We start from the raw sequence: 14,190 nt of genomic DNA on the forward strand, positions 1-14,190 counted from the left end.
GAATGTAGCCACCTGTAGCCACCCTTTGGCAGAGAAGCCATCTTTTAACCCTTGGCACATTACATTAATCAGAGATGAAATCTCTCCCTGGGGCTAACAATACTACTTCTCAATCCTCTATTGAAGAGCAGCATCGGCAATGAAAGGAGGGAAGCGCCTCTCAGAGGACGTGGGCACCTGCAGGCTGCCAAAGGCATGCTGGGAGGTATAGTACTGGCATGTAGAGTGGCTGATTTTAAATAAAGCATGGGTTAGCAAACCAGGTCAGTATGCGCAAACCACGTGCAAATCTCTCAGTATGTGCAAATCTCTCAGTCCTAACTCAGCCCCCACTTTCCTGACCTCTCGCTAACTTTAGTCTTTGTTCTCCTTCTACCTGATTTCCTCCAACTGCCACTAACCCTGCCCACCATTCCATTCTAGTCTCAGCTATCAGTCATTCCTGCATTCACTCTTCTGTTTCAATAGTAAACTCAGGCTTTTACATAAAAATCATAAACTTTATTCAGTAATTCTTGTATCTGTCTTGAAATGTTGTGGTTTAGTTATAACAGGAAAAAAATGCAGCATAAAAAATCTCAGCAAGTTAAAAGACCTTGGATATTTTTTTAAAAAAATCACTTGGCACTTAAAAGTCATTAATGCAGTCACTAGGCCAGCCTGCCTGGGAAAAAGAAATCCATAAGCAGGGTGCCACAGCTAAGAAGGCCCAATTTCCAGTTGTCTTTCACCATACCTCAGACAGTGTTCAGTGATTAACACGTTATTCAAGGCTCCCTCACAGCCTACCTACAAGCAAAGATTGCACAGTGCAGTGTGGACTGGCTTGGCCAGACTTCACTTCCCATGAGTCTCAGGGCGTTACTAGACGAGGCTGTAGCGCGCGTTACCTTCCGCAGTTGTGTCGAGGCTTCCAGATGACGTTCACCAGGATCCGTCGTTATCCTGCGGTGAAGCCTCTTTCTCCCGACTTTAAAAAAAGTGAGTTTTAGGGCGCCTTTTCCTGCCGTCCCGCGGTAATTCGGAGTACGTGTGGGAGGATGTGAGGTCACTGCGGTCCGCACTGGGCAGGAAAAGGCGTGCTAAGGGGGAGTGGTCAGCGGCTTCGGTCAAGCCGCCTCCGCCATTTGCGCGCAGTCCGCCAGCTGGGGCAGCGCGGCGGAGCGGCTTTTTTTTTTTACTCCCCCAGTGACAGTTTGCGCAGGAACGGAGGACCGGAAAAGTGGCTGGTGACTCCTTGCGGTGGGCAGCTACCGTGGCCGCATAATGGCGGTGCTGTACGCTGCCTGTTAGTGTGGGTACCAGGCTGGCAGAGGGCAGAGCTGTTTGTGGGCTGCTGCCATGGCTACGGCCAGATGTGGGTTGGCTCCTTGGGATGGGGTACAGGGCACAGAGGCGATCATCGCCGCCGACACCTCAGAGGCATGATGGGAGATGTAGGCACAGAGTGGCCATGCAGACGATTGACCTCGGGTCATATGACACCCGCCACGACCCCCATCAGGAAGTGAGCGCATCAATGTTGACCCTCAACAGCACCAGCAGCACTTCAGCTGGCACTGGCACTGCCGCCGCTGCCGCTGCCAGGGCCGGCGGCGGCATCGCTGACGGCTGCGCAAGTTTGCGGTCTTTCGGACGTGCGCAAACCGTGCAGCGAGTGAAAAAAAAAGCCGCGGCAATCAGGCCGGTGTGGCTGCGCAACCGTGCTCGCAGCGGCAGCAGCACAACCGGCGCAAACTTCCGCCACAAATCGAAGGCAGGTGTGGATCATGAGGCGTCACGGCTGAACGGGAAAATCTGCTTTCACCGCTCCTCAACGACGGAACACCCGGTAGGTCTAGCAAGGCCCTCAGTGGCAGGACTCCCATTGAGCAAGTCATGGTAAAAGGCATACTGGGAGTTGTAGTTTTTGTTTTCTGTGGGGACAAGGAAAATCATGGCAGCAGCAGCAGCAGCTTCAAGGCAGCCCTGGCCATGCGTCAGGGGGAAGAGAGAGAGGAAACAAATGTAATTTGTTTTAAGGTTACCTCACAGGGTTACAGGATTGCAGGCTACCTTGCAGGGTTGTTGTGAGGGTGAGAGAGGGAAAAAAGAAACAAATATAGTTCGATTAAAAGTTAACTCACAGGCCAAGTCTACTACTTTAAGATAATAATAATAATAATAATAATAATAATAATAATAATAATAATAATAATAATAATTTATTTATATAGCACCATACCTCACACATATCTTAGGGGGCCTGAGCAACACCGGGCATATCAGCTACTCATTCTATATATTGCACCCATAATAATCCAACCTCACCAGCATATGGCAATCACAGTAACTACAAATGTGATAATTTGAGATAGAACTTTTCACTCTTTGTGTTTTTGCCTCCGTGTTGTTGAATTTAGCTATGCTCTGCACAAGTTCAGAAACTGCAGTCCTGAAAATTTTAATCTTTCATTTCCATCCCAAGTGATTTCCAAGAGTTTTAGAAATGTTCTTATTGTTTGTACCTGAGGTAAAAAAAAAAAAACCAGAACAGACATTGTGGATCTTTCAGTGATTAAGGCTTGGGTCATCTACGTCATTGGAGCTTCTCCAACATCTGCATTTCATGGCTTTTCTCTGATCCTCTGGTATGTTGTTGCATTGTTTTCAATGGAGCTGTGCCAGAGGCAGCAACATGTTCAGCAGCTAGGGGAAATGATGGCTATGCACTGAATAACGGCAGCAAAATGGCTGTCATCAAATCTTAGAACTGGAAACAACACCATGGATCATGCAACCCAGGGATTGCAAACTAGCAGCCCCTGAGCCGGAGGTGACCTACAAAGCACATTTCTGGCATTACCAAATTTGAAACAAGGAGTCACAATGGTTTGCCTAGAGGCTTGCTTCCAAAGAACATAAAATTATTTTCAAGCGTTGTGAGATATTCCACATTTACTTTTAAATTTCTGTTTAGGTGTTCATGCTAGAATAATCCCGTGACATGTAGAAACAACCCAGAAACAATGAGAATTGGGTGAATTTACTGTATTATGTCGATTCTAAGACACTTTTTCCCCCATATAAACATCTCTAAAAACGGGGTGCATCTTAGAATTGCGGGTGCGTTTATTATTTCTTAGAATCAAAGCTTTTTTGTTGTTGGTGGTACTGAAATTAGTGTGTGTCTTACAATCAATGGCATCTTAGAATCGAAGAAATACGGTAATAAGTTTTAATGTATCACCACAACAAATGCACTTTCCAGAAAGGCAACAGAACATAGCTCTCTGAGAAGCCATTGAGCAACATTGACTAACTGCCATTGGTCTGTTTGAATTGCAGCTTCTGCTCCTCCCTCCCTCCTTTTCAGGTACTTCAGGCCTCCAGTTTGCTGCAGTTTGCAGTTTGCAACTTGAAGAGGAGAAGCAACTTAGCTCTCTGAGAAGCCATTGAGCAGTATTGACTAACTGCCATTGTTCTGTTTGAATTGCAGCTTCTGCTCCTCCCCCCTCCTTTTCAGGTACTTCAGGCCTCCAGTTTGCTGCAGTTTGCAGTTTGCAACTTGAAGAGGAGAAGCAACTTAGCTCTCTGAGAAGCCATTGAGCAACATTGACTAACTGCCATTGTTCTGTTTGAATTGCAGCTTCTGCTCCTCCCCCCTCCTTTTCAGGTACTTCAGGCCTCCAGTTTGCTGCAGTTTGCAGTTTGCAACTTGAAGAGGAGAAGCAACTTAGCTCTCTGAGAAGCCATTGAGCAACATTGACTAACTGCCATTGTTCTGTTTGAATTGCAGCTTCTGCTCCTCCCCCCCTCCTTTTCAGGTACTTCAGGCCTCCAGTTTGCTGCAGTTTGCAGTTTGCAACTTGAAGAGGAGAAGCAACTTAGCTCTCTGAGAAGCCATTGAGCAACATTGACTAACTGCCATTGGTCTGTTTGAATTGCAGCTTCTGCTCCTCCCCCCCTCCTTTTCAGGTACTTCAAGCCTCCAGTTTGCTGGAGGCGCGAGCCGAAGGGCGAGAGCACAAGGGCTCTCGGCCTGTGGCTCTCAGCCGTGGGGCGAAGCCGGTCAAGCGGATCCTCTACTCTGGAGGAAAAACCCCAGCCACGGTCGGGTCGCTGCCTCTTTCTGATTCAGGTCACGATTCTTCTCATTGTCTCCTCTCAGTTCTTTTCTCCTCATATCTGTTCCTTATGGCTCGTTCCAATCTCGTCTCTCCTAACTTAGTTCCTATCCGGTGTCTCCCCTCTTCTCAGCTGCCTTTTTCGTGTTCCTTATGGAACTGTCGCTCTCTTGCTTCTAAGGCCCCTGTCATCCAGGACTTGTTTATCTCTAGGTCTCTCCACCTCCTTGCTCTTACTGAAACCTGGCTTCCTGCCCATGATACTGCCATCTCTGCTGCCCTCTCTCTTGGAGGACTCTCTTTCTCTCACACTAGTCGCCCAGAGGGTCGGGGTGGTGGTGTGGGTCTTTTATTATCTAGTTTGTGCCAGTTCCAGCCTCTTTCCATTCCACCTTCACATTGCTTCTCCTCTTTTGAGGTACATGTGGTGAGGCTCTTCGCTCCACTGCGACTGCGGGTTGCAGTTCTGTACCGCCCCCCAGGCTCGTCCTCAAAATTTATCTCTGATTTTGATTCGTGGCTGTCCTTTTTCCTCTCTGACAACTGTCCTACTCTTATCCTGGGTGATTTCAACATTCATGTGGATGACCCTCAAGATGCTGCAGCTCTACGATTTCGCTCATTATCTTCCTCTTATGATCTTAAGCTTTGGTCTGATGCACCCACACATTCCCTTGGACACTGTCTGGATCTTGTTCTCACTCGGAATTGCTCTGTGTTGGACTTTTCTACTGCTCACTTTCCGCTGTCAGATCATCACCTAGTTTCTTTCAATATTACTCATAATCCTCCTCCTTCACGTCCCGCTTCTCGCTCTTGTCGTGACTTGCAATCTATCAATTACGAGGCTTTTTCCCAGTCCCTAGCCTCCTCCCTTCCTTCTGTCTGTTCGGCTGTCTCCTTGGACTCAGCTGTCTCCTTCTTTAATTCCTCCTTATCTTCAACTCTTGATAATCTTGCTCCATCTACAACTCGGATAGTTCGCCCTTCTCAACCCCAACCGTGGCTCACCTCTTCCCTCCGCTACCTTCGCTCTTGTTCCCGGGCAGCTGAACGCCTTTGGCGTAAGACCAGGGACCGGGCAGACTTTGTCCATTACAAATTTGTACTCTCCTCTTTCTCTTCTGCCATCTCACTGGCCAAACAGCAGTACTACTCAACGCTGATCCAGTCAAATGCTAGGCATCCTCAGCGGCTCTTTGCGTCCTTCAATTCTCTTCTGAAGCCTAATCCGCCATCTCTCCCCGCCTCTCTGTCTGCTAACAACTTTGCCTCTTTTTTCAATGCTAAAATCCAAACTATCCGCTCTGATCTGGCCAGCTCTGCTCCTCTTCCAGTTCCTGTTCCTCATCTGTCAGCTCCTCCTGCAAATTTCTCTGCGTTTCCTTCGGTCTCTGCGGATGAACTGTCTACAATACTGCGCTCTTCGAAGCCTTCCACTTGTTCTCGTGATCCGATTCCTTCTCGCGTCTTTATTAATCTTATTCCTGCTATCCTCCCTTCCTTGCTACATATTATTAATCTTTCTCTGTCCTCTGGTTCATTTCCTTCTGCTTTTAAACATGCTACAGTCTCTCCCATTCTCAAGAAACCTACTCTTGATAGGCTATCTCTGTCTAACTACCAACCTGTCTCTTTGTTGCCGTTTGTTTCAAAGATCCTGGAGCGTGCGGTCTACTCTCGCTGTCTTGACTTTCTTTCTAGTAACTCTGCTTTGGATCCATTTCAATCTGGATTCCGTCCTCTGCATTCCACCGAAACAGCCCTTACTAAGATCACCAATGATCTCCTTACTGCCAAGTCTAAAGGCCATTATTCCGTTCTTATTCTCCTTGATCTAACTGCAGCCTTTGACACGGTTGATCATGATCTTCTCTTAGATTCCCTTCATGACCTTGGATTTTGTGGCTCTGTCTATAACTGGTTTGCCTCCTATCTAGCGGGTCGCTCTTTCAGCGTGTTGACTAATGGCAGCTCGTCTTCCTCCTTTCCCCTTTCAGTAGGGGTTCCGCAAGGCTCGGTGCTTGGCCCGTTGTTGTTTTCCTTATACATGTTGCCCTTGGGCAAGCTTATTCAATCTCATGGTCTCCAATATCATCTGTACGCCGATGATACACAACTATATCTGTCATCTCCGGAACTTTCTCCTGATGTTCACGATCGTATCTCGGCATGTCTTTCAGATATCTCAGCTTGGCTGCTTCATCGTCGCTTGAAGCTTAACATGGCAAAGACTGAATTGCTTGTTTTTCCTCCTAAACCTTCTCCTCATCTCTCATTCTCTCTTACTGTCAATGGTGTTACGCTTACTCCGGTCAAGGAAGCTCGTAGCCTTGGCTTTATCTTCGACTCCTCGCTCTCCTTTATTCCTCATATTGAGGCAGTAGCTAAATCTTGTCGATTTTTCCTGTATAATATTGCCAGGATTCGATCATTTTTGTCTGTCTCTTCTGCCAAGACGCTTGTTCATGCACTGGTTATTTCACGGTTGGACTACTGCAACCTTCTTCTCTCTGGCCTTCCTTCTTCTCACATCAGCCCGTTGGTTTCTGTTCACCACTCTGCCGCAAAGATCATCTTCTTAGCACGCCGCTCCGACCATGTTACTCCGCTTCTGAAATCTCTTCATTGGCTTCCAATTCACTTCAGAATCCAATATAAACTTCTCCTGTTAACCTTCAAAGCTTTTCACGGTCTAGCTCCTTCCTATCTCTCCTCTCTCATCTCACACTATTGCCCCGCTCGTGCTCTTCGCTCCTCTGATGCCATGTTTCTCGCCTGCCCAAGGGCCTCTACTTCCCTTGCTCGGCTTCGTCCATTTTCGTCTGCTGCCCCTTACGCCTGGAACGCTCTTCCAGAACATTTGAGAACTACAAGTTCAACCACAGCTTTTAAAGCTCAACTAAAAACTTTTCTTTTTCCTAAAGCTTTTAAAACTTGATGTTGTGCAGACTTCTACTGTTACTTTCTACTGTTAGTTTTTCCCTACCCTGTGCCTGCTTACCCTTCCCTGTACCTGTTGGCATTCTCTTCCCCTCCTTATTGTTTTACTATGATTTTATTAGATTGTAAGCCTATGCGGCAGAGTCTTGCTATTTACTGTTTTACTCTGTACAGCACCATGTACATTGATGGTGCTATATAAATAAATAATAATAATAATAATAATAATAGCCAGTCTGTAAGGTGATCTTTGGAAAAGCCCATTTGTTTCTCAGCTCTCCCACCCATCAGTGACCTTTACATCCTTATTAACACAACTTTTATTCTGAAAAATAAATGTCCAGTGCATCAGCAGTTCTCTGGAGAATAGAGAGGCTCTTGAGCATACCACAATTCTCATCGCTACAACTGTCCAACTCATTACTCTGAGGTAGGACACACTGCACCGGAGAACTGCCAGCAGAAGCTTGTTAGCCCTTCCTTAGCCATCTCAAAGAAACAAAATTCCGTGAGGTAACTTATTCCAATGCTGAATGTTGATAATGGCTGACACAGTTTTAGAGTTTGAGTTGCATTCTAGAGATTGCAAAAGCCTCGTGGTTCCAGGAGGCTTTATGACAGAACATAAGAATAATTCCTCAGTTTTGCAGAAATGAATGGAAGGTAGAAGCTACAGGAAAGAGAATTAAAGATGCAATCCTATGTATGTCTAGAGAGAGAGGATTTTTAGGGCGTGGGGGAAATCATGTTTCCTTACCATCTGCTTCCTGCTTCTCTTCTGCAATAGGAACAAGCAGAATCACATGGGGAAGAAGGGGGAAGAAAGCAGCGATCACATGGCTCTTTCAGTTTAGTGGGACAGTGCCGTCTAGTGGGCATTTTATAGCACAACTTCTGCACACAGCAGGAAATAGCAATGACTATCATCATAGTTCAGAAGAATCAGGTTTTCGGGGTCTTATTTTATAACAAAAAACAACAACGGCAGAAGGCGCAGGAGATAACTGTGTCATCAAAATGACCTGCGAACATCCTTGTGTGGCCAGTCACAAGCATGCTATAAAACGCTCGTTGAAAGAATCTCAGGAAAAGGTCCTATATAACTCCTAGTATTTCCAGCCAGCCATGCTGGCTGGGGAACGCTGGGAATTGTAGGACTTTTTTGCTGTCTAAAAATGCATAGGGTTGCAGCCTAAAAGTGTTAATGTTGTGAAGGTATTTAGAAAGGGAATGGAGAGTGCAAATGAGATGGGAATTTTACATTTTCAGATCTCCATCATTACCAAATAAGTTTAGAAAAGGCCATGTTTGTTAAGACTACTCTTATTTTAATAGGCAGCACAAGATTTGGTAGACAAAACTAGGAATCTCAGGTTGCCTGAGTTTTTTTCCTTTTTTTTTTTTTAAGTTTTCTCAAATATGTGCTCTAGTCTTTAGACTGTTAGCATTTATTTATCTTTCTTTCTGGAATGACTGAAATCTTCCAAGCCTCACTGGCACCCAGAAAGACATCTAATATTCCAAGGGGGAATTCCCTAGCCAAATAAAATTTCTGAGTCACTCACTGGTCACTCATTTCTTCAGTTTTAAGGTGACTGTTCCTGGGTAACAAGTTGGCAGTTGATGCATGTAACATAAAATGTAAGTCTGTCATGCAGACCGAATAAGCAATAAAATGTGAAGGGCAGCAAAAATGTTATGGTGTTGTTCATAGCTGTGGTGTACCTGCTCATAGATTTGTCCCCTGAATGGAATATATTGAGACTCAATTTCTATGTAACTTTTCCACCAATTTGAGGATTGCTTCATGTGGAAAAGGCTTTCTCTGCAATGGATTTACTACCCAGTCCTAATAGAAGTGTAGGCATAGCTACTCAAGAGTAATTGACTTTAAATCATGAGCTCTTCACACCTCATTACTGAGGCATGAATTATCCCTCAAGTGCTAAAGAGATCAGGACTCTATATTCTTCTTGATGGAGCTAAATGGTTTCCCTTGCCTCATTGGATAGGAATTTGATGATGGTATTTATTTATTTAAAGTATTTATACGCTGCCTCTTAATCATACATATCCACAAGGTAGCTAATAATATAAAATCATGATAAAACAATACCATGTGATGAATTAACACGGTAACAATAAATGCACAGCAAACATGGCAGAGTTTGTTGGGTGTTTTTTTTTAAAAAAAATAATACACACGCACACACAGCAACATTAAATTACATTAAAAGCTTAAGACAAGCAATATGCCCAGGGGGGTGGGGGCATCTGGCACTCCAGGCTTCTTCCCCAGGCCTCTTTTCCCTCCCCTCCCCCAGCACAGGGACTCAGGATAAGCCCTTTCCCCTGCTGCTGCACTGAGAAAGGTCTCATCTCTGATATGCAGCAGATAGAAGATAAGCCCTTTTTTCTCTGTTAGCACTGGGGCAGGAAAAGGGACCATGCCCCAGCACAGAGAGAGGGAAATGGGGTTTATCTTGGATCTGCAGCTGGGGCTGGAGAAAGGGCTTATCTCCAGTGGAGATCTCCAACTGAGAGTGGATTAGTGTGTTGTGTGAACAGCCTCACTGAGTAGTACTGTCCCTGATTAATGCCTAGCCCCAAAAATGAAAGCCCCATCTTTGGAATGCCAACAGTTTTTCACTGTTTTAAGCATCCATCCCATCACTTTTCATGTACAGTGTAGTGACCCTTGTGCTGTTGGAAGGCATCATTTTTAGCAAAAAGAGGATCGAGGACTATTCAAAAATAGAACATAGTTGGCATTAGGAGGTACAAGTCCTTTGGCAACACATTTTAGTTCCATTGGAGTTGCTGTTTCTGCCAGCTGTAGATTTCCCTCTGATATTTTATCCATGCTGCATTAAACTGCCACATATTTTTCCTGTATTTACTTGTGTCACTGTTAGTTATTCAGGTATTTTTTTGTGCAAACAGAAATGTAACTTTCTCTCCCTTGTCTAATCCTCTCCCACAAACCAGGAATGTGTAAAATTCAGTGTTATCATTTTTAATTTGAAAAAATTTAACCACCCCATCTTGAAATAGCCATTATAAATAAAATAAACAATAAAATCAAATTTAAAATGCGGTGTCTGTGGTTTTAAGGCCTATCTACAGACATTAAAAGCCAGTTACAATAAAAGTAATCTTTACAATTACCCCCAAAAGATACGTGGTAGAAGTGAGTTTTGCCTTTGTAGCGTTTTGAAACATAGAGCTTGTGCCATAAGAGATGCTGCACCTGGTACCCTGTTGTCTGTCGAGCCCCTGGTTAGCTACCCCACAGATGTGTCTTTCTCTTTCAGGACCTCCTCCATCAAGAGTACTGACCAGTGAAGACTTTGACATTGCCATGTGTGCTGTTTCTTGGTTGCTAGGGAGTGACTGATAGGCATCCTTTCCCCCACCCTTGTAGGGTAGGGTCTGGCTTCAGCTGCTCTTGGGGGAACAGGCAGAGCGCATGATTGTCTCAAAGGAAACGGCCACTTCCTCTCTGTTCACAGGTTCCCTGGAAGGGGAAGGCTTCTCAGGGTGTGCAAGTGGGGTGGATACCGCTGCCAATGTGTACGAGGCAGTCATTTGCGGATGGGGAGAGGGAGGGATGATGCAGGGGAAGAATGCTACCCAATAGGGGGTGGATTGGTCACATCGCTTGTCAGGGGAGGGGTGGTCCCAAGGGATGGTTTGGCTGAGCAGTGCTCATGTTGATTGGCTCAGATGTATCGGGGGGGGGGGCTCTCCATTTTCCTTGCTGAGGTTGTACCCAGGATTCAAACCTGAGACTTCCATTATTTAAGACACAAGCTGTTCTCCCCAATGCTCCTAGTGTCTTTGAGACCGGGTGGGTCAGGAGGATGACAAATGCCCTTTAATGCACCTGTTTGCTGCTCTGGTCGAGTGGTTAGGGGACTGCTGTGCAGTGTACGTTCAAGTCCCAGGAACTCCCTCTCTTTTGCCCCTGACATGCATATGGTAAGTAGGGGTCTGCTGCCCTCTCCCTCGGGGTTCCCAAACCAATGCCCTATGCAGTGAGCTACTGGAGGATCCACTGGCAGTGCATGACTGGCTTCCCTTGTGTGTGGGGACACCAGGGATGTTGCACGTGTGACTTCTTTAATACTGTTTTTGCGTTTTCTACTTGTGTGGTCTTCCCTCCTGGGATGAGAACACATTAGATACTGTAGCCATTCTGCCCGCATAGTGGCACATATCTAAGGTCACAGCATAATGTGAGTATAGGATTGCTTTTGCTCATGCGCCCAGCACACCCACTGGGCGTCCTTGGATATTTTTGCCTAAATAAGACAGTAGAGATCAAGTTTATGCTGTTATGGTGTAATGAATAAGGATTTTTTAAAATAAATAAATAAATTATACCAATGATCTTTTCATAGTGTATTAGGCTGAGAAGCACTCTAATTAAATGGCTATTCCCCCCTTCCTAGTGTATATGAGATTGTGACAATGATGATTATCATACTGGACATGAAACATGAGTTTGTACAATCCGTATTAATTTGCGGGTAGAGGATAGTTGCGGGTGATTGCTCTTGATTTTTGTATTTGCCTTGGGTAATATATTGGGCCATGTTTTTCTCTATCTCCTAGTTTTTTTCCTTTTCTTCCCTGCAATGTTTCATCATTCAAAACACTTAAGTAATTTCTCTGTTTGCACATGGCAGCTGTCTCTCTGATCCTCCCAGTAGCTCTTGTGCCAATGCTTCATGTTGTTCATAATGCTGAAGAGAACCCTCCCTAAGCCAAACACTTGTTCTTTCTTAATGCTTAAGCCCCTTTACTTAAACCGTATCTTGAAGCCTTAACACCGTACATACGAGAATCCAATATTGCCAACCCTGTTTGCCATGCATAGTGATGGATTAAAACAGCGGAGCCAAATGTGTTTCATCCATAAACGTCAGCAGATGTTCTGAATTCTGGTTGATTTGTTGCATGCATGTCCAGTTTGGATTGTTTTTTCAAACACTGTATTCATTATAGCAGGATATGGTTTATTTAATAAAGCTTTACAGAGGGTTTTTTTATGGCTTTATTGCAGTTTGAAGGGTGCAACAAAGCGTTTTCTCGACTTGAAAACCTTAAGATCCACCTGCGGAGTCATACCGGTGAGAAGCCTTATCTTTGTCAGCATCCCGGCTGCCAGAAAGCTTTCAGCAACTCGAGCGACCGGGCTAAGCATCAACGAACACACCTGGATACTGTAAGCATGACGTTATTCTATACCACATTGTATGCTGTGCAGCCTTCATAGGGGGACTTTTTGAAACCGGCACAGGCCTCTTTCACTTAAATGTGGCATTTTAGGAATCTCCAGTGGGAGAAGAGAGAGAATAAACTTCAACATTTCCCCTATGTGTTCCTAGGAAGAAAAGGGAGCAAATATTAGTAACCTTTCCAGAAGTTCTGTGTGTGTTTTACTTTATTTATTAAAAAATATGTACCACTCTTCATTAGAATTTATTCCAGGACAGTTTACAATAATTAAACATTTTGAAACCCAGTTTTTTAAGTTTTTGCTTGGCACCTAAAACATACCAGTGCTGGTGACAGGCATTTCTCCTTGTGGAGGGCATTCCATGACTGGTATCACAGCCCAAAAAGCTTACTTCAGTTAGCTACAAATGTGGCAATTTTTAAATACACCCTTCTCTGTGACCCACCCAACCATTCACTTACTAATCTTTCATTTGTTTAAGAATGTCAACAGAATGAATGGTAGTCTTTGGTACAGCAGGTGATGGTAGTGAAGCTCAGTGGTAGAGCATATGCTTTGCATTCAGAAGGTCTAGATTCAATCACTGACCTCTCCAGGAAGGGCAGGAAAAACCCCTGCTTGAAACTCTAGAGAGCTGCTTCCCGTCACTGTCAACAATAGTGGGCTAGATGGACCTATGGTCTGACTCAGTATAAGGTAGCTTTTTACATTCCTATATTACTTCCTCTGATCTGTGTGACTTTATAAGGAAGGGAATGGCAACCTTGTGCCATCCAGATGTTTTGGACTGCAGTTCACACCATTCCTGATCATTAGCCATGCTGTCTGGGACCTATGGGAGTTGTAGTCTAAAACATTTAAAAGATTCCAGGGGCATGGCTAGAAGGAGCGATATACCGGGGATCGCCCTGGGATCATCCCGTTTTCGTCCTGGCAGGAGCTCCATGCCCATCGGGGGGGAGTGGGGGGAGCGGGACTACTTTTTTATTTTTTTAAAATTACCTTTGCGCAGAAGTGCTCCTGAACTTTTTTCCGATAAAAAAAATGGTGGGCACGACATCCTTCGTCCTCCCAGGACGTTGCGCGCCACGTGTAGACAGAGGGCGACGATCCCGGAAGTAGGTAAGTCCAGGATTGCCCCCTTTCTGGCCCTCTACACCCATAGGTGTAGACATGCCCCAGGTTTCCTACCCCTGCTATAGGATGCTATTGCAGCTTTATTAGCCAAAAAGCACATAGGAATAGACGTGAATATGTTTTGTCAGGCAAGTATTTCCCAAGTGGGATCTATAAATGTAATTGGAGACTGCGCCCCCAATCCCAGCTAGAATGAACTTCATAAGTAATGGCCCAGTTATTCTAAAGTCTAAGATCTGGCTTTATATTGTCATGTTATATTCATCATTACTTAATTTTCCTCCCCTATTATTGATGGCCCCTTATTGCTTGGAGTGATGGAATGCATTATTCTATTTGTCTCACCTATACTTGAGCATTTTCATTGCAATAGTCCACAACATTTGTAAAGTTTCTGGGATAGTAAGAAATTGAGATAAACAGGAGTGATGTAAACAGGGTTACATCAACATGGGCCAAACCACCGCAGGATACTCACTGAACATTCCTAGTTTTTTTTTAGGCGGGTAGAGTTTGGATAATGGCTATTTTGCTATATTGCCCAGGTCATGTTAGGCTCTACTACTGTCAACCCACCCATGACGGCAAAGCAGACTCTTTAGGTCACCTAAACTGCTGGTCCAAAGTTCATAAAGAATAACAGCAAGAGCCCTTCCTTTGTCTTTTTGAAAGAGGTGAATATGCGGTTTAATGTTTGGTCGGGTGTTTATGGGGCAGAAACCTGGCGGTTAATTGATATTTACTTTTAAACTAGCTACA

General features: G+C 44.8%; 1 protein-coding gene across 1 annotated transcript in view; it reads left to right on the top strand.

Annotated features, from left to right (window-relative positions):
* The window catches only part of GLIS1 (GLIS family zinc finger 1), a 253,796-nt gene that overhangs the window by 183,341 nt on the left and 56,265 nt on the right, over nucleotides 1-14,190 (top strand). Inside the window, exon 4 of the mRNA XM_063138817.1 lies at nucleotides 12,118-12,279. Coding sequence (XP_062994887.1) covers nucleotides 12,118-12,279 — 162 coding nt within the window. The remainder of the gene's footprint in view (nucleotides 1-12,117; nucleotides 12,280-14,190) is intronic.

Source organism: Elgaria multicarinata, chromosome 1 (assembly GCF_023053635.1).
Source record: "Elgaria multicarinata webbii isolate HBS135686 ecotype San Diego chromosome 1, rElgMul1.1.pri, whole genome shotgun sequence".
NCBI classification, from domain to species: domain Eukaryota; kingdom Metazoa; phylum Chordata; class Lepidosauria; order Squamata; family Anguidae; genus Elgaria; species Elgaria multicarinata.